Source organism: Vigna unguiculata, chromosome 3, assembly GCF_037176805.1.
Source record: "Vigna unguiculata cultivar grain cowpea cultivar isolate G323 ecotype 2 chromosome 3, ASM3717680v1, whole genome shotgun sequence".
NCBI lineage: Eukaryota > Viridiplantae > Streptophyta > Magnoliopsida > Fabales > Fabaceae > Vigna > Vigna unguiculata.
The window spans coordinates 8,981,579-8,999,870 of NC_140794.1; the positions used below are offsets into that span (position 1 = coordinate 8,981,579).

The 18,292-nt window shown below is 40.4% G+C and overlaps 1 protein-coding gene and 1 pseudogene across 1 annotated transcript; both read left to right on the forward strand.

Annotated features, from left to right (window-relative positions):
- The first annotated feature begins 2,471 nt into the window (after positions 1-2,471).
- LOC114179470 (protein DMP4 pseudogene) lies at positions 2,472-3,411 on the forward strand (annotated as a pseudogene).
- A 10,083-nt stretch (positions 3,412-13,494) lies between these two features.
- LOC114191379 (uncharacterized) lies at positions 13,495-17,020 on the forward strand. The gene is made up of 8 exons (XM_085671492.1): positions 13,495-14,335; positions 14,406-14,511; positions 14,647-14,788; positions 15,119-15,525; positions 15,853-15,988; positions 16,091-16,150; positions 16,703-16,756; positions 16,964-17,020. Exons 1-8 carry the CDS (start codon positions 13,495-13,497, stop codon positions 17,018-17,020), a joined length of 1,803 nt encoding a protein of 600 aa, XP_085527618.1.
- Positions 17,021-18,292: the final 1,272 nt, after the last annotated feature.

Genomic DNA, 18,292 nt, shown 5'->3' on the forward strand with positions numbered 1-18,292 from the left:
TTTTAATTATTTATTATGTTATATGATTTTTTTTTAAGTATGTGGTATAAATTTTATAACTTACTATATAATTGATAATATTTGTAATTGTATTATAATATTTTACAAGTTATTATTTTCATAATATTTAAGTATGTTGTTCATTAATTATGAGTAGTGAAAATTTTCAAAAGATTATTTTGCATATGGAAATGACTATTAAACAGGAGGAGAGTAAAGAGAGAATTTGCAGAAAAAATATTAGTTAATTTTTTTAGAAAAACATAACTACGCTTATTATTTAATTAATCTCAACATTTTAAATAAAATGAAAGACTACCATGAAGAGCAACTCATATTTCATTTCATCTACTCTTGGGGTAAGCATATCCCTAGCCTTTATTTATAATATATAATTGAAACGTAAATTATAAAGTTCACAATTAAGAAACCTATTTTTTGACAAATAAAGTATATTGATTGATACATACACGGCTTTAGTTGTTTAAATAATCCCCTTATTAATAATTCTCATTTAATTTAATTGCTAGATAAATAAAAGCCAACCATAAGATTCTACAGTGTGGATGTACAAAGGCTTTTCATAAATCCAAACTAAGTTGCAAAAGCTACATATATTAGTTGCTGATAATAAAAATGATTTTGACATAATTATATGTGTAGTTATTACAGTAATTTCTTACATGGATAGAATTTTTTTTTTCAATCGGAATTGTGAGAGGAGTTATGTAATTTGAGTTAGATTAGTTATTTTATCGGTGTAATTATGCTTTGGTTCCGTAACAAAATTTCAATTTGGTCCCTCTATTTATTTTTTATCTCAATTTGGTTTGTGTTTTGAGAAATTTGATCTCAATTTAGTCATTTATGTTAGTGATATCGTAACCGCATTAAATGGGGTGCCATATATCAGTTTTTGAATTTTTTTTATATTTTTGATTTTTTTTTTTAATTTTTTTTTGAAAAATAAAAAAAAATTGTCACGTGTCAAACTATCATTGTGTCACGTGGCAGTGATAAAATGATGTGGTAGTGATATTGCCACGTGTTAGTATTATGCTAAGTGTCATTTCCTCACTCTCAATTTGGTTCCTGTATTCTAATTTTTGTCTCAATTTAGTTCATATTTTTGTAAAAATAGTGCAATTTTGTCCCTTCCAAATTGAAACACAAATTAATTTTTATATAAATGTTATACAAATATTTTTATTAAATTTGATATTTTATTCAAAAATAATATTTTTAACATAACTAAGTTTATTTAAATTTATGTTTCACATTCAACTTTATTTAAAATTATTTTCAAATTCCAAATTTATATGTTTTTGATTGTTACATAAACTACTTAAAATTATTTTTAATATTTTTATAACTTTTATTTTTACACCAATTCAAACATTTGTGTACAAATTATTGAACTTTACACATGTCAAAAATATATAATTATTTAAAATATAAATTCAAATAAAAAAAATATATTAAAGTACGATATAATAAAATATCAATATAATTTATGAATTTTTTTCTATTAACATTATTTTGTTTTAACAACTTTAAAATAATTTTAAATAAAGTTTAATGTAAAATATTAATTAAATAAATTTAATTTTGTTAAAAATATTTACTTGAAATATCAATTTTGATAGAAATATTTGTGTACATTTATATAGAAATTAAATTTGATTTTAATTTGGAAAGAAACAAAATTGCTCAATTTTTGTAAAAATTGGGACTAATTTGAGACAAAAATTAAAATGACACCTGACATATAAGTGAAACGTGTCATTGTCACTGCCACATCACCACTCTATCTGATACGATGATAGCTTGACACGTAACAATTTTTTTATTTTTTGAAAAGAATTATAAAATAAATAAAAAAATAAAAAAATTCAGGACTGACACGTGGTACTCGGTGTTACTGTACCACTAACGAAATGGACCAAATAAAGAAAAAAAAATAGAGAGACCAAATTGAGATTTTTCTTCGAAAATGGATATAAAAGACATAATTAAACCTTATTTTATATTTTACTAATTAATATATAATCCGTTAAAATTAGAATGTACACTAATTAATAAACTTGAAATATTTTCTTAAGCAATCGCGTGAGACAGGGTCCAAAAACATAGTTTGGGCAAAGATTAAGATTTCCACTTCATAATCCATGTTGTTGTATCATGTGCTTAAAGCTAACATATGCAAATATCAGTTTCTAACCCTTGCGTCTCAGCAAAACATTTCTTTCGCCACCGAACTTCAGTCTTCCGAAGTTGGTAATTGAAGTCCCACGCATTTTCTCTCTTATATTCCGGAAACTTGTGCATCCGTAACTATTACGTCTTCTTAAAACAGAAAACACAGGAACCACATCTTCTACCACCTTTCTTCTAACTAACTTGCTTTTCGTGAAACCAAGCAACACAGATTAAGTTAAAAAGCTGATATACATCAAGTTTTCGGTTACTGTTTCTTGCAAGTCATGTCAACACTGTTTCCTCTCTCTGGCTTCACAAAGATTTGCTCATTATATCTCAGAGCCTAACTACATGCATGAATGCAACTTTAACAAACCTATGCAAAAACAAAAGAGTTGATTAAAACACATCACACAGAAGGTAGGTTAGGAAGCTGAAAAAATCTATTGCCAACAATGGATGTTAATGTTAATGTTATTATTAAAGAAGACCTGCTGCATGATGGTGAACAAAAGCTACCACTTCTGCACAACATGAAGGTTCCAGATGCAGATAGAAGCCTCATTCAGAGAGCCATAAGTCAAACATTTCAAAGCACAGCGCATTTGGCAAATCTGTTACCAACTGGCACTGTTCTTTCTTTCCAACTTCTGTCTCCAATAGTCACAAATCAAGGCAACTGTGACTCCGTTTGCAAGATCATGACTGCTACAGTTGTGGCTCTCTGTGCTGTCTCTTGTTTCTTGCAATGCTTTACCGATAGCTTCAGAGATGATAAGGGGAATGTTTGTTATGGAGTTGCCACCTTCAAGGGGTTGTGGGTCATTGATGGATCCACCACTCTTCCACCTCAACTGGGTGCAAAGTTTAGATTGATGTTCATCGATTTCGTGCATGCAGTGATGTCAATTTTGGTGTTTGCAGCAGTTGCGTTATTTGATCAAAATGTGGTGAATTGCTTCTTTCCATCACCTTCAACTCAGGCTCGGGAAATCCTAACAGTGTTGCCTGTGATCATAGGGATTTTTTGCAGCATGCTCTTTGTGGCGTTTCCCACACAGAGACATGGAATTGGCTTCCCACTATCACCAAATTAAAAGTTTTAGATAATCAAATGTGATTTTCTTGTCTGCAACACTATAGAGGAATTTAAGTGAATTTCATTGCTGTGATATCATATAAATAAAGTTGAATATTTATTTCGTTCTATCATATTTATTTTACTTTTCACCAAAGGATTAAAATGTCAGTCTATGAAATTTGATGAGAGGATCCGATGCAATTCTCAATATGCTTATAAATATACTCAAGTCTTTGTTTTTTCCTCCTTAATTGAATGGTTCTTGTGCATTGTTCCTGCTATATATATAATGTTAGAATTATGGTGCTTGATTTAGTCCCACATCGCTTAGAATAGTGAGTTGTGGTTCTCTATTTTACTATATAAGAGACTCTATGTAAAGCTTTAAGATACACCAAAAATACAAATACTTCCTAGTGTAGTCGTGGACGTAGGCATACACATTGTAGCCGAACCACGTTAAATTCTCTGTGTTTATTTTTTTCTCCTTTATTCTTTCCTTTATTGCCTTGTTCCTAACAATTGGTATCAGAGCCGATGGTTAATACCGGCTCAGACGAGTGCAGTACCAGTATGGTCCTAGTATCGAAAGTCTTCCTGGCAAGAGTCCCAGATAAGGGTTCCAGGTAAAGCGTGTCCCGTTAAGAATAACGGCGGTATAGAAAAGGGCAGAAAATGAGTACTCGTGGTTGGGCAGCTTCCGCTGGAGGGGGGTGTACCAATGTGGTTGAAGGGACTCACCCTTGAGGGGGAGATTGTTAGGAATACAAGTGTGAGTCTAAGTCCCACATTGACCAGAAATGAGAAAGTAGAGCACTATATAAGAATAAAGACCCATAAACCCAATGCCTTAAGGTTTTGGGTTGAGAGTGGTGTCAGTGTCTTATGTGGTTAGGCTCAGATCTCATTGGTGTTGTTCTCCCCAGTGAAACCCCCTCTGTAAAACCTGACAAGTGGTATCAGAGCCGATGGTTAATACCGGCTCAGACGAGTGCAGTACCAGTATGGTCCTAGTATCGAAAGTCTTCCTGGCAAGAGTCCCAGATAAGGGTTCCTAGTACAGAAAAGGGCAGAAAAGGAGTACCTGGAAGATGCAGATAGAGGACTACCTGTATCAGAAGAAGTTGTATCTACCCTTAACAGGACAGAAGCCAACTGACATGGAGCAGGCGGAATGGGATTTGTTAGATCGGCAGACACTCGGTGTGATCCGATTGACATTAGCCAAGAATGTTGCGTTCAACATCATGAACGAGAACACAACCGTAGATTTGATGAAGGCATTGTCAAATATGTATGAGAAGCCATCTGCAGCCAATAAAGTGTATTTGATTCGCAGACTAGTCAACCTAAAAATGGGTGAAGGTAACTCGATTACTAATCATATTAGTGAATTCAATACAATTATTGCGCAGTTGACATCAGTGCAGATAACATTTGATGATGAGGTGAAAGCATTAATTTTATTATCATCTCTTCCGGAAAGTTGGAGTGCAACTGTTACTGCAGTTAGTAATTCTGCAAGTAATAGTAAGTTGAAGCTTGATAACATCCGTGACTTGATCTTAAGCGAAGATGTTCGCAGGAAAAGTTCAGGGGAATCTTCCAGTTCTAGTTCCGGTTCAGCATTGAGTACTGAAACTAGAGGAAGAAGTAGCCAGAAAGGTCGTAATCAAGGCCGAGGCAGATCAAAGTCTAGAGAGAAATCAAAACCAAAATTCCGGAATGATATCACTTGTTGGAATTGTCAGAAAAGGGGTCACTTTACAAATCAATGTAGGGCTCCAAGGAAGAACAACAACAACAAGAGGCAAGATAGTGATCAATCAACAAATGCAGCAACTGATGAAATTGAAGATGCACTATTATGTAGTCTAGATAGTTCTATTGATTCATGGATTATGGACTCAGGTGCGTCATTTCATACTACACCTTCTTTAGAACTATTATCTAACTATGTTCCAGGAAAGTTTGGGAAGGTCTACCTTGCAGATGGAAAATCTCTTGATATTATAGGAAGAGGTGATATCAATATCAGAACCTCTAATGGAAGTGTGGACTTTGAATAATGTCAGACATATTCCTGCCTTAAAGAGAAACTTAATATCTATAGGGCAGTTGGATGATGAAGGTCATTACACCACCTTTGGAGATGGACACTGGAAAATAATGAAAGGTAATCTTGTTGTTGCTTGATCTTAAGCGAAGATGTTCGCAGGAAAAGTTCAGGGGAATCTTCCAGTTCTAGTTCCGGTTCAACATTGAGTACTGAAACTAGAGGAAGAAGTAGCCAGAAAGGTCATAATCAAGGCCGAGGCAGATCAAAGTCTAGAGAGAAATCAAAACCAAAATTCTGGAATGATATCACTTGTTGGAATTGTCAGAAAAGGGGTCACTTTACAAATCAATGTAGGGCTCCAAGGAAGAACAACAACAACAAGAGGCAAGATAGTGATCAATCAACAAATGCAGCAACTGATGAAATTGAAGATGCACTATTATGTAGTCTAGATAGTTCTATTGATTCATGGATTATGGACTCAGGTGCGTCATTTCATACTACACCTTCTTTAGAACTATTATCTAACTATGTTCCAGGAAAGTTTGGGAAGGTCTACCTTGCAGATGGAAAATCTCTTGATATTATAGGAAGAGGTGATATCAATATCAGAACCTCTAATGGAAGTGTGGACTTTGAATAATGTCAGACATATTCCTGCCTTAAAGAGAAACTTAATATCTATAGGGCAGTTGGATGATGAAGGTCATTACACCACCTTTGGAGATGGACACTGGAAAATAATGAAAGGTAATCTTGTTGTTGCTTGATCTTAAGCGAAGATGTTCGCAGGAAAAGTTCAGGGGAATCTTCCAGTTCTAGTTCCGGTTCAACATTGAGTACTGAAACTAGAGGAAGAAGTAGCCAGAAAGGTCATAATCAAGGCCGAGGCAGATCAAAGTCTAGAGAGAAATCAAAACCAAAATTCCGGAATGATATCACTTGTTGGAATTGTCAGAAAAGGGGTCACTTTACAAATCAATGTAGGGCTCCAAGGAAGAACAACAACAACAAGAGGCAAGATAGTGATCAATCAACAAATGCAGCAACTGATGAAATTGAAGATGCACTATTATGTAGTCTAGATAGTTCTATTGATTCATGGATTATGGACTCAGGTGCGTCATTTCATACTACACCTTCTTTAGAACTATTATCTAACTATGTTCCAGGAAAGTTTGGGAAGGTCTACCTTGCAGATGGAAAATCTCTTGATATTATAGGAAGAGGTGATATCAATATCAGAACCTCTAATGGAAGTGTGGACTTTGAATAATGTCAGACATATTCCTGCCTTAAAGAGAAACTTAATATCTATAGGGCAGTTGGATGATGAAGGTCATTACACCACCTTTGGAGATGGACACTGGAAAATAATGAAAGGTAATCTTGTTGTTGCTCGTGGAAAGAAGCGAGGATCTCTTTACATGATTGCATATGAGGATATGATATCAGTTGCAGAAGTTGGCAACAGTTCCTCTTTGTGGCATCAGAGACTTGGGCATATGAGTGAGAAATGAATGAAGCTCATGGTCTCAAAAGGTAAAATACCTAACTTGAAGCATGTTGACGTTGGACCTTGCGAACATTGTATCTTTGGAAAGCAGAAAAAGGTTAGCTTCTCCAAAACAAGTAAGTCGTCTAAAGTTGAAAGACTTGCACTAGTGCATACAGATGTTTGGGGGCCAGCTCCAGTGAAATCTCTTGGAGGTTCACAGTATTACGTAACCTTCATTGATGACTCTACAAGAAAGGTATGGGTTTATTTTCTTAAAAATAAATCTGATGTGTTTTCTGTGTTTAAAAGGTGGAAACAGGAGGTTGAGACTCAAACAAGTTTAAAGATTAAATGTTTGAAGTCTGATAATGGTGGAGAATATGACAGTAATCAATTCAAGGAGTTTTGTTCAGAGAATGGGATCAGAATGATCAAGACGGTTCCAGGAACACCAGAACAAAACAGTGTGGCAGAAAGAATGAACAGAACCTTGAATGAAAGGGCAAGATGTATGAGAATCCAGTCAGGATTACCCAAGGTATTTTGGGCAGATGCAATAAGCACAGCAGCCTATCTCATAAACAGAGGACCATCAGTTCCTTTAGGCTATCAGTTACCTGAAGAAGTATGGTCTGGAAATGAGGTAAACCTTTCACATCTGAAAGTTTTTGGTTGTGCTTCATATATTTTGTTGAACTCTAATAGTAGAGATAAATTGGACCCTAAGGCAAAGCGATGCTATTTCATTGGCTATGGATCTGACATGTATGGCTACAGGTTTTGGGATGACCAAAACAAGAAAATTATCAGAAGTAGAAATGTTACTTTTAATGAAAACATGTTCTATAAGGACAGAACTGCAGAATTTGCAAATGCAAATAAAAAGGCAGAGCAGGTATCATTAGAAGAAATTTCAGAAAGTGATGTAGCCAACAGAAGGCAGAATACAAATGTAGAGCCTGAGTCAGAGCCCGAGTCAGAGTTTGGGTCAGAACCTGAACAGATAGTAGAGTCAGTAACTCCTGAATTACCGACTAGAAGGTCTAGCAGAACCATTGTAGCACCACAAAGGTACTCCCCTTCATTGCATTACTTGTTGTTGACTGATGCTGGTGAGCCAGAGCATTTTGCTGAGGCTATGCAGGGAGGTGAATCTATTAAGTGGGAGCTAGCAATGGAAGATGAGATAAAGTCTATTCAAAAGAATAAGACATGGTCTTTAACCAAGCTTCCAGAAGGAAAGAAGGTTTTGCAAAACAGGTGGGTCTATCGGTTAAAAGAAGAACCAGATGGCAGCAAACGATATAAGGCCAGACTCGTAGTGAAAGGGTTCCAACAGAGACAAGGAATTGACTTCACAGAAATTTTCTCTCCTGTTGTCAAGATGACTACCATCAGAGTTATCTTGAGTATAGTAGCTGCAGAAAATCTTCATCTGGAGCAGTTAGATGTGAAAACTGCATTCCTACATGGAGATCTTAAGGAAGAAATCTTTATGGCACAACCAAAAGGTTTTGAAGTACAAGGCAAAGAGAATCTTGTATGCAAGCTTCATAAAATTTTGTATGGGTTGAAACAAGCACCGTGACAATGGTATAAGAAGTTTAATGAGTTTATGAGAAACTCAGGATTTCACAGATGTGAAGAAGATCATTGTTGTTATGTGAAGAAATATATTGATAGTTATATCATTCTTGCCTTGTATGTTGATGACATGTTGATTGCTGGTGCTAATATGACAGAAATTGACAGGTTGAAGAAACAATTGTCAGAAAATTTTGAAATGAAGGATCTTGGTCCAGCCAAGCAAATTCTTGGTATGAGAATTTCCAGGGATAGATCTAAAGGTATTCTAAATTTATCTCAGGAAAAATATATTGAAAAATTGCTTAGCAGGTTCAATGTTGGAAATGCTAAAACCAGGAATACACCTTTGGGAACTCACTTAAAGTTCTCAAAAAGGCAATCTTCTCAAACAGAGGAAGAAGAAAATCACATGTCTAAAGTGCCATATGCATCTGCAGTAGGGAGCTTGATGTATGCTATGGTTTGCACCAGACCTGATATAGCACATGCAGTGGGAGTTGTGAGCAGGTTTCTATCCAATCCCGGAAAGGAGCATTGGGAAGGAGTGAAGTGGATATTGAGATATTTGAAGGGCACTTCAAAGATGCATTTGTCCTTTAAAAGAAGTAATCTCACTTTACAGGGGTTTTCTGATGCAGATTTGGGAGGTGATTTGGATGGTAGAAAGAGCACAACAGGTTATATTTTTACGTTGGGTGGCACAGCTATCAGTTGGAAGTCCAAACTTCAAGGAAGAGTCTCCCTTTCAACCACTGAAGCTGAATATATAGCTATCTTAGAAACAACAAAAGAGATGATATGGTTGAAGAATCTTCTAAAAGAATTAGGAAAAGGGCAAGATGAACCTTCATTGTTCAGTGACAGTCAAAGTTCCATTTGTCTTGCTAAAAATCCAATTCTTCACTCCAGATGCAAACACATTGAATTGAAGTATCATTTTATCAGAAACTTGATAAATGATGGAGATTTGATTTTGTTGAAGATTCCAGGTGCAGAGAATCCAACTGATATGTTGACCAAGACTGTCACAACAACTAAGTTGAGGCTTTGCATTGCCTCAACTGGCCTTCGAGAAAATTGATGATGAAGGCACTACACTAGGTGATAATGTAAATCAAACCCCAAGTGGGAGAATTGTTAGAATTATGGTGCTTGATTTAGTCCCACATCGCTTAGAATAGTGAGTTGTGGTTCTCTATTTTACTATATAAGAGACTCTATGTAAAGCTTTAAGATACACCAAAAATACAAATACTTCCTAGTGTAGTCGTGGACGTAGGCATACACATTGTAGCCGAACCACGTTAAATTCTCTGTGTCTATTTTTCTCTCCTTTATTCTTTCCTTTATTACCTTGTTCCTAACATATAATTATTATTTTGTTTTTGCATCAAACACTAGTTTATTTTATTGGGTTGAATCTATATTTAACACTTCAAACACCTGAAGTTCAAAGCGAGCCATTACAGAAGCTTCTAACAAGAAGTATATTCTATTTATTTGAGCAACGAGTTTTGATAACACCCATAATCTAACAAGAAGTATATATATAGATAATGACAAATATTTTAAATTGTCGATAGTTATATTATTTTTAATTTATTCAAATACTTTTTATAATTTATTTGTAATATAGCATGAATCACGATTTTTTTATATTTTTAATTTAGTTCTCTGTTTACAAATAAAATCTTTTTATTTTTCACTCCAATTTTTTTTTTAATTTTTTGGTAATAAATTTTCTTATATGCTTGTAATTTAATGTTAACATATTATTTTTTATGTTATCGTACTTACATTTTTAGACTATTGGTAATACGAGGGCCGGTTTGGGCTCAAGTAAGTAAAGTCCTTGTTACCTCTAAATTATTTTTTTATAGTAATTATTTTAGACTTTCAAGAAAATAGTCTTAAATTTTTTTAATATTAATTATTTTAAGTCCCAAGAAAAAAAAGCCTAAAATAATCATATTTTAAACCTTTTAAACTCTTGACTTCTTGCATAAAATAAATTAGTTCCTTTTATAGAAACAATAAATCATTAAATAGGTTTAATATTCTAAATTTTATACAATCACCATGTGAGGCCCAATTATTTGTTTTTGTTTCAGCCCTAATGTCAGTGGGCCGCCCTTGTAGTTGGGCCTAAGGCCGGCCCAACATAAATGCCCTTAGGTCTGCCCTAAACCTAGGGTACCCTACATTTCAGAGACACTTTGCCCTTGCCTTGAACCCAGCAGCCGCCACCCCTCTGCTAGGGTTTCGTTTCTTCGTCTCGAACCAGTCCATCACAAGAGCTCGACTTGTGATTTCTGCTCCACGTAAGTAACTCTAACCTACTGTACTTACCTTATGAGGTTTACATTCGTTTTCCACCGATTAAAGTACGAAAATAATCGTGTCCTCCGCTGTTTTCGCCAGTTTTGCAAGTACGCCTTTCAAGTTGTTGTGCTCCGAGGTCCCGCGTCGAGGTTCTGTTAACCTTTTCCAGGTACGGGAAGCTAGGGTTCTAGTTTCGAGTCTTTTTAGAACTGTTTCTGCGTTGGTTGTTGATTTCATGGTTGGATCTGTTGTTGTGATGTGTGAAAACAGCTTGCATGTGTTGTTTGGCCGGAAAACATGGCGGTACAGCGAAGAACAGTGGCGAGACCTGTTAATCTCGCCCAAGCGAGTCCATCTCGCCTAGGCGAGATGAAACATGGAGCTCGCCTAAGGTTTTTGCGCGAAAAGTCGCCCGGGCGGCTCGCTCAATTTTTGAGCGAGCAGGCAACTCGCCCAAGCGAGAGGGATCTCGCTTAAGCGAGATCCCGTGTTGCCCATGCCCTAGTTTTTGGCGCTCTCGCCTAGGCGAGGGGGAGGCTCGCCTGAGCGAGCACGTCTCGCCTAAGCGAGACCCCTCAGCCTGAGCGAGGTGCTGGGCGAGACTGTGCTATGTATTGGATGTTTGATGTTTCCCGAGTGATCTATTTTGGTTGAGTATGATTGTATGATGGGTGATATGTATATAATGGAGCATGAGGTATGTTTGGCATGATGCATGAGTTGAGTATGACGGGTCGAGTATGATATTGGCATGTGAAATGAATGAATGGGTTGGAACCAAAGGAACACGTGATTAATATGAGATGAGACCCCAGACTCATTGGGGTGGTGATGATCAGAGGTATGGATTTGGGATGTGATTGATATGAGGATTAAACTTCAAGGGTTGATAAGGAATTGATAATATTATTTAATATTCTTTTATTGCTGATTTTATGAATGTTGGTCCGTGTCAGCGTGTAATTTCCTTGGGGTCTCTAGGTGAGACCTCCGGGGTTGCGCTTCAGTGGTCGGGACGTAATTCCATGGCCCCTGTTAGTGGGTGTTCATGGTGGTGCCCCATCTGTATAACTAGGTAAGGATTCAAGGTAAGGTTGCATCCTGACGCTCCGAGGAGTCAGTTAGTCTCACTTAGAGCGGACTGACTCTTGTGGTGGGAGTAGCAGAAGGCCTGAAACTCACTAAGGGCTAACCTTGTGGTGGGAGAGATTTGATTCATTATAACACTGGTATTACAAAGCTCAAGGATCGAGCAGCTCAGGTTCGAGCAGAGGTACCCACACAAGTGCAAGCATCCGCTGAATCCGACCAAGTTATACGTATCCGGATGAGTCGAGTCGAGTCGTAGTGTATTGAATGAAGAGTCATAACATGTTTGGTTGCTATGTGGATGAGATGATGAAAATATGCTTGATTGCATGATATATGTTGTTGGCTCTAGCTTACCCGTTTTGTTGTATGCTTGTGTTGTATGTGGCCGTTTTCCTTGCGATGATCATCAACTTGGTTGATGGGAGCAGTTGGGCGAGATTCTCAGGGTCAACAAGCGAATGGTGATTCCGCTGCTTAGCCATCCGGGCTGGAGTCTTCCTTGTGTTTATTTAGGGCCAAGGCCCATGTATTTCTTTTCGTATTTCTACGCTACATTCTACGTTGTATTCGTATTCAGCTATCCTGTTTTTGTTGGCATCGTGGTGTGCCTAGTTTAGTAGGGGTTGTGTTAGGGACCCCAAGACTACTCTGCAGTACTATTATCGCGTGACGTTTCCTTTAATTTCGTTCAATAATTAAATTGGACGTTACATTTATGGTATCAGAGCGGTCATTCCTTAGGTCTGTGGACTTGGATGTCCGCTTAGCTTTCTCTGTGTCTTCAGAGTATTCTTAGTTAAATTCTTGCCTTTATCGAGTCTAACCAAGTGATTTTCTGTGTGCCAGTGGATTATGGCACCTCCTCGCCGAGCTTCTCAGTCATCCCAGGGGGACACATCAGATATCGCCAGAGCTATAGAGGCGATGGTAGCAGCTATGACGCAGTAGAGTGCTGCGATGATGCAGCAGCACGAGGCATCTATGCAGCGACAAGCAGCGTCGCTTGAGCAGCAGCAGGCAGTGATGCAGCAGATGGAGGCTGCGAGGGTAGCTGCTGAGGATGCCCATCGGCAGCATATGGAGGCCCTCCACCAGATGGAGGAGAGCAGGACGACGACACCTGTGTTTGGTCCTGAGCCACGACCTGCGGTCAGGGAGTGGAGCTTGGAGGACTTTTTGAAGCACCACCCAGCAAAGTTTGATGGGAAGACTAGTCCTGACGCCGCAGACCAATGGCTGAAGGACATGGAGCGCATCTACGACGCCAAGATGTGCCCTGCAGAGGACAGATTGGCGTTCTCAGTCTATATGCTCACGGGAGAGGCGGAGCATTGGTGGAGCAGCACTAGATCCATCCTGGAGGAGAGGGATGATCCAGTGACGTGGGAGGTTTTCAGGGAGAGATTCCTCTTCGAGTACTTTCCAGACAGTATCAGATACGCCAAGGAGGTGGAGTTCCTCTAGTTGACCCAGGGAGGGAAGACTGTCACAGAGTATGCTGAGAGGTTCAAACACCTCAGCCGTTTTTATACCCTACCGCTTGATGAGGAGTGGAGATGTCGTAAGTTTGAGAACGGCCTCAGGGGAGATATCCGCTTGATGGTGGCACCCTTGTCCATCAAGGACTTTGCTGCTCTGGTAGAGAAGGCCAGGGTGATGGAGAAGATGAAGTGCGAGGTGGAGGGTCAGCGCCCACAGCAGCTGCAGCCGTCGCAAAGGATAGGTGGACCAGCTGGGTCCAGGCCCAGACATGAGGAGAGGAGGAGGCCATATGATAGACCACACCATCAACCTCAGGAGTCTAGGAGCTTTCCTCCGCAGCAGGGTAGAGTTCGGTGTTACTCATGTGGAGGACCCCACCCGAGGCATGCTTGTCCACGCAGGGAGGGTTACCGCAGGTGCAACAATTGTGGCAAGGAAGGCCACTTTGGGAGAGATTGTCCCAACCTTGCTAGGGCAGCGGCACGCCCTCCAGTTCAGACACCCCATCAGCATCAGGGGAGAGACAGAGGCAACGGGCCTCAGGCGACGAGCAGAGTGTACGCCATGTCAGGAGCTGAGGCATCAGGCTCAGGTAACTTGGTTATGGGTACTTGCTTGATAGCTGGTTCTTCTTGTTGTGTGCTATATGATTTTGGAGCGACACACTCTTTTGTGTCTTATGCATGTGTGGAACGGTTGGGTCTGCCGTTGCGCGAGCTACAGTGCGAGCTCGCGGTGTCTTCTCCGGCGTCGGGATTGGTCACGACGTCGTCTTTGTGTGCTCGGTGTCCAATGGAAGTAGAGGGACGCAGGTACAAGGTGAATCTAATCTGCTTGCCTCTGCAAGACTTGGAAGTGATCTTAGGGATGGATTGGCTCTCGGCTAGTCGCGTCCTTATAGACTGCCGGGAGAGGAGGTTGTTGTTTCCCGATTCAGAGGATCTCGAGTTAGTGTCTCCCCAGGGAGCGGTGAGGGAGATTCAGAGTGGCGCGCAGTGCTTCATAATCTTCGCTCGTATGGAGGTGGGAGAGAGAGAGACCATCAGTCATACCTGTGGTACATGAGTTCGAAGACGTGTTTCCAGATGAAGTACCAGGGTTGCCTCCCAGTAGAGAGGTGGAGTTCCCTATTGATCTAGTCCCAGGAACAGGCCCGGTCTCGATGGCCCCATATCGCATGGCTCCGGCAGAGTTGGTAGAACTCAAGAAACAGATAGAAGACCTGATGGAGAAACAGTTCATCCGACCCAGCACTTCACCTTGGGGAGCACCAGTGTTGTTGGTGAAGAAGAAGGACGGGAGTTCACGCTTGTGTGTGGATTACAGGCAACTGAATAAGATGACTATCAAGAACAAGTACCCGCTCCCGAGGATTGACGACTTGATGGATCAGTTACATGGGTCATCGGTATTCTCGAAGATAGATCTGCGATCAGGGTACCACCAGATTTTGGTAAAGGCCGATGATGTACAGAAGACAGCCTTCAGGTCAAGGTATGGCCACTATGAGTATGTGGTTATGCCGTTTGGTGTGACCAACGCCCCAACAGTGTTCATGGATTACATGAACAGGATCTTCAGACCCTTCTTAGATAGGTTTGTCGTGGTCTTCATAGACGACATCCTTATCTACTCCCGGACTCAGGAGGAACATGCAGAACACCTGAGGTTGGTGCTTGGTGTTTTGAGAGAAAAACAGTTGTATGCCAAGTTGTCCAAGTGTGAGTTCTGGTTGGACGAAGTTCAGTTTTTGGGGCATGTGATATCTGCTCAGGGGATTGCAGTGGATCCAACGAAGGTCGAGGCAGTGGTAAAATGGGAAAGCCCTAAATCAGCCACAGAGATCAGGAGCTTTGTGGGGTTAGCAGGATACTACAGGAGGTTCATAGAGGGATTCTCCAAGATTGTGGCACCTTTGACTTTGCTGACTCGGAAGGACCAACCTTTCACTTGGACGAATAAGTGTGAGGAGAGTTTCCAGGAACTGAAGAAGAGACTGACCAGTGCACCGATACTTGTGATCCCGAATGTCGGAAAGCCGTTTGAGGTCTACTGTGACGCCTCCCGCCTTGGACTTGGATGTGTTTTGATGCAGGAAAAGAAGGTTGTGGCATATGTTTCGAGGCAGCTTAAGGTGCATGAGCGTAATTACCCCACCCATGACCTTGAGTTGGCAGCGATAGTTTTTGCCTTGAAGATCTGGAGGCACTATCTGTATGGTGCTCAGTTTCGGGTGTTCAGCAACCACAAAAGTTTAAAGTACTTGTTTGATCAGAAGGAGCTGAATATGAGGCAAAGGAGGTGGATGGAATTCCTGAAGGACTACGACTTCGAGCTTCTATATCATCCGGGAAAGGCAAATGTAGTGGCAGATGCCTTGAGTAGGAAGACGGTACATACGGCACATCTCATGATAAAAGAGGTAGAGCTACTAGAGAAATTCAAAGATATGAGGCTACAGGTGGAGTTGGGGTCCGAGTCCATTAGGTGTAGTACCCTTACTATATCTAGTGACTTCTTGGGCTCGATCAGAGAGAGGCAGTTGTTGGATGCTAGTCTGAACAGAGTTAGAGAACAACTTGGGACAGATGAGGCTAGAGACTTTGCTGTGAGTGAAGATGGCATACTGAGGTTTCGAGGTAGAGTATGTATTCCTGATGATGCTGAGGTGAGGAAGTTGATCCTTGAGGAAGGACACAAGAGTCGTCTTAGCTTGCATCCTGGCATGACTAAGATGTACCAGGACCTCAAGGAAACTTTTTGGTGGCAGGGAATGAAGAAGGATGTGGCTCAGTTTGTGTCCGCCTGTCTGACATGTCAGAAGGCGAAGGTGGAGCATCAGAGACCCGGTGGCGTTCTACAGTCGTTGGAGGTACCGGTGTGGAAATGGAACAGCATCTCCATGGACTTCGTGACTCATCTTCCGCGGACTTTTAGAGGACATGACACCATCTGGGTGATAGTGGATCGGTTGACCAAGAGTGCACACTTCTTGGCGATGAACTTGAGGATGTCCATGGCCAAGTTGGCCCAGCTGTACGTCAAAGAGATTGTGAGGTTGCATGGAGTACCTTCGAGCATAGTTTCCGATAGGGACCCGCGATTCACGTCCCGGTTTTGGCAGACGCTACAGAGTGCTATGGGTAGCAAACTCACCATGAGCTCAGCTTATCACCCTCAGACCGATGGCCAGTCTGAGAGGACGATCCAGTCACTAGAGGATTTGTTCAGGACTTGCATTTTGGACCACCTGGGAGCTTGGGACGAGGTATTGCCTTTGATAGAGTTCACCTACAACAACAGCTTTCATGCGAGCATTGGCATGGCGCCATACGAGGCTCTTTATGGCAGGAGGTGTAGGACTCCTCTCTGTTGGTATCAGGATGGAGAGGCAGTGTTGGTTGGACCGGAGTTGTTAGCACAGACCACCGAGAAGGTGAGAATGGTGAGAGATAGGATGTTGGCTTCGTAGAGTAGGCAGAAGGCTTATGCGGATCGCAGGAGGAGGCCTTTGGAGTTTGCAGCAGGAGATCATGTATTCTTGAGGGTGACCCGAACCACGGGCGTGGGAAGGGCTCTTCTTGCTGCTCCAAGTCCTCTGGGTGAGTACAAAAATGTTCAATGAATCTCTTGGTAATTGCAGGTCTTATCTTTTCAGTTAGGTCTACCTCCACCCCTTGTTCCTGGCAAAGAGCTGTGATCAAGGCCGGAAAACCCAAAGCACCTTTTGCCTTGTCATTCCTACTGTTGACTTCGTATCTCACAAATTTGTGGATCTCTTCAGATATAATTGTGGCGACGTCAACAGTGAGATCCTCCCTCATTATGCAATAAAGGAGATGACATCTAGGCACGTTCAAGTCTGACACATGACCAATGGGCACTATGTTTGCAAGTAAGAATGTGGTCCAGACTTGGGCCAAGGTTTTCATATCCCCTCTTAGAATTCTGAGAGGATTTCCACTGGGTCCGACTTGATAAGATCGATTTGCAGCGCATATAAGGAGGGCCACTGCATTTTCGTCATAAGGTTCATGACTCCTCCTTCTTGTTGTGAAGTCACAGCGTTGCCCTGGTTGTAAAGGTAGTGGGTTACCAAGAAATTCACTGATGGCTGCTCTATCATAATTTATCCACCTCCCCCTAACTTTAGATCTCTTTTCACCAGGATTGTCCTCAGAATAAGCATTTGCATAGAATTCTCTGACAATTTCTGGGTCAAATTTGGGAAGCGGGTCAGCCAACTTCATCCAGTTCCTCCTGATAAGGCCATTTAAGAAAGGATCATATTCATCTGGAAGTAGAACCACCTTTCTTTCCTTGATAAAGACCTAGTTCTTTATCTTTTCATAACGTTCTTCTCTTTCCGGGTCTCTAAAACGGTTGATTATTGGCCTTTCAGGAGAAGAGCTACTTGCACGTCTTCTCCTCTTCCCTTTATTGGTTTCAGTAACGGGATGTTTAGCTGTTGTCTTCGTTCTAGCCATTGACCTGCAAGTATGAGAATTAACCCACCAAAAACATGACCAATTAAGCTTAATTCACTAACCAATCACAAACAAGAACAATTTCAACATGGCATTTTATCAAACACATGGAGTGCATTTTCAAATGGTGAAAAATTTTGAAACAAGTCAACCGTAAGCAACCCACATTTTTCAATTTCAGCATCAATTCAAACTAAACCCCACAGTATAAACACAAAACGCATCAAATTATAGCATGGATACTACCTAGGGTTTACAAAAACACAAAAACGTGATTATGCTTGGTGAAATTGAAGAGAATGAGAAGTAGAGTTTACCTTAAAAAGGAATTAGCAAAGAGAGGCCGAAAATTAGGAGCTAAAATGCAGAGAAAATACTGAATTGTGGCGTGCTCAAAATTGAAGAGAAAAGAAGGTGAGCGAGGGTTTGGAGAGAAGAGAGAAAGTGAACAAATCTGCCACTGTCCCTCACTTAAACGCGAATTC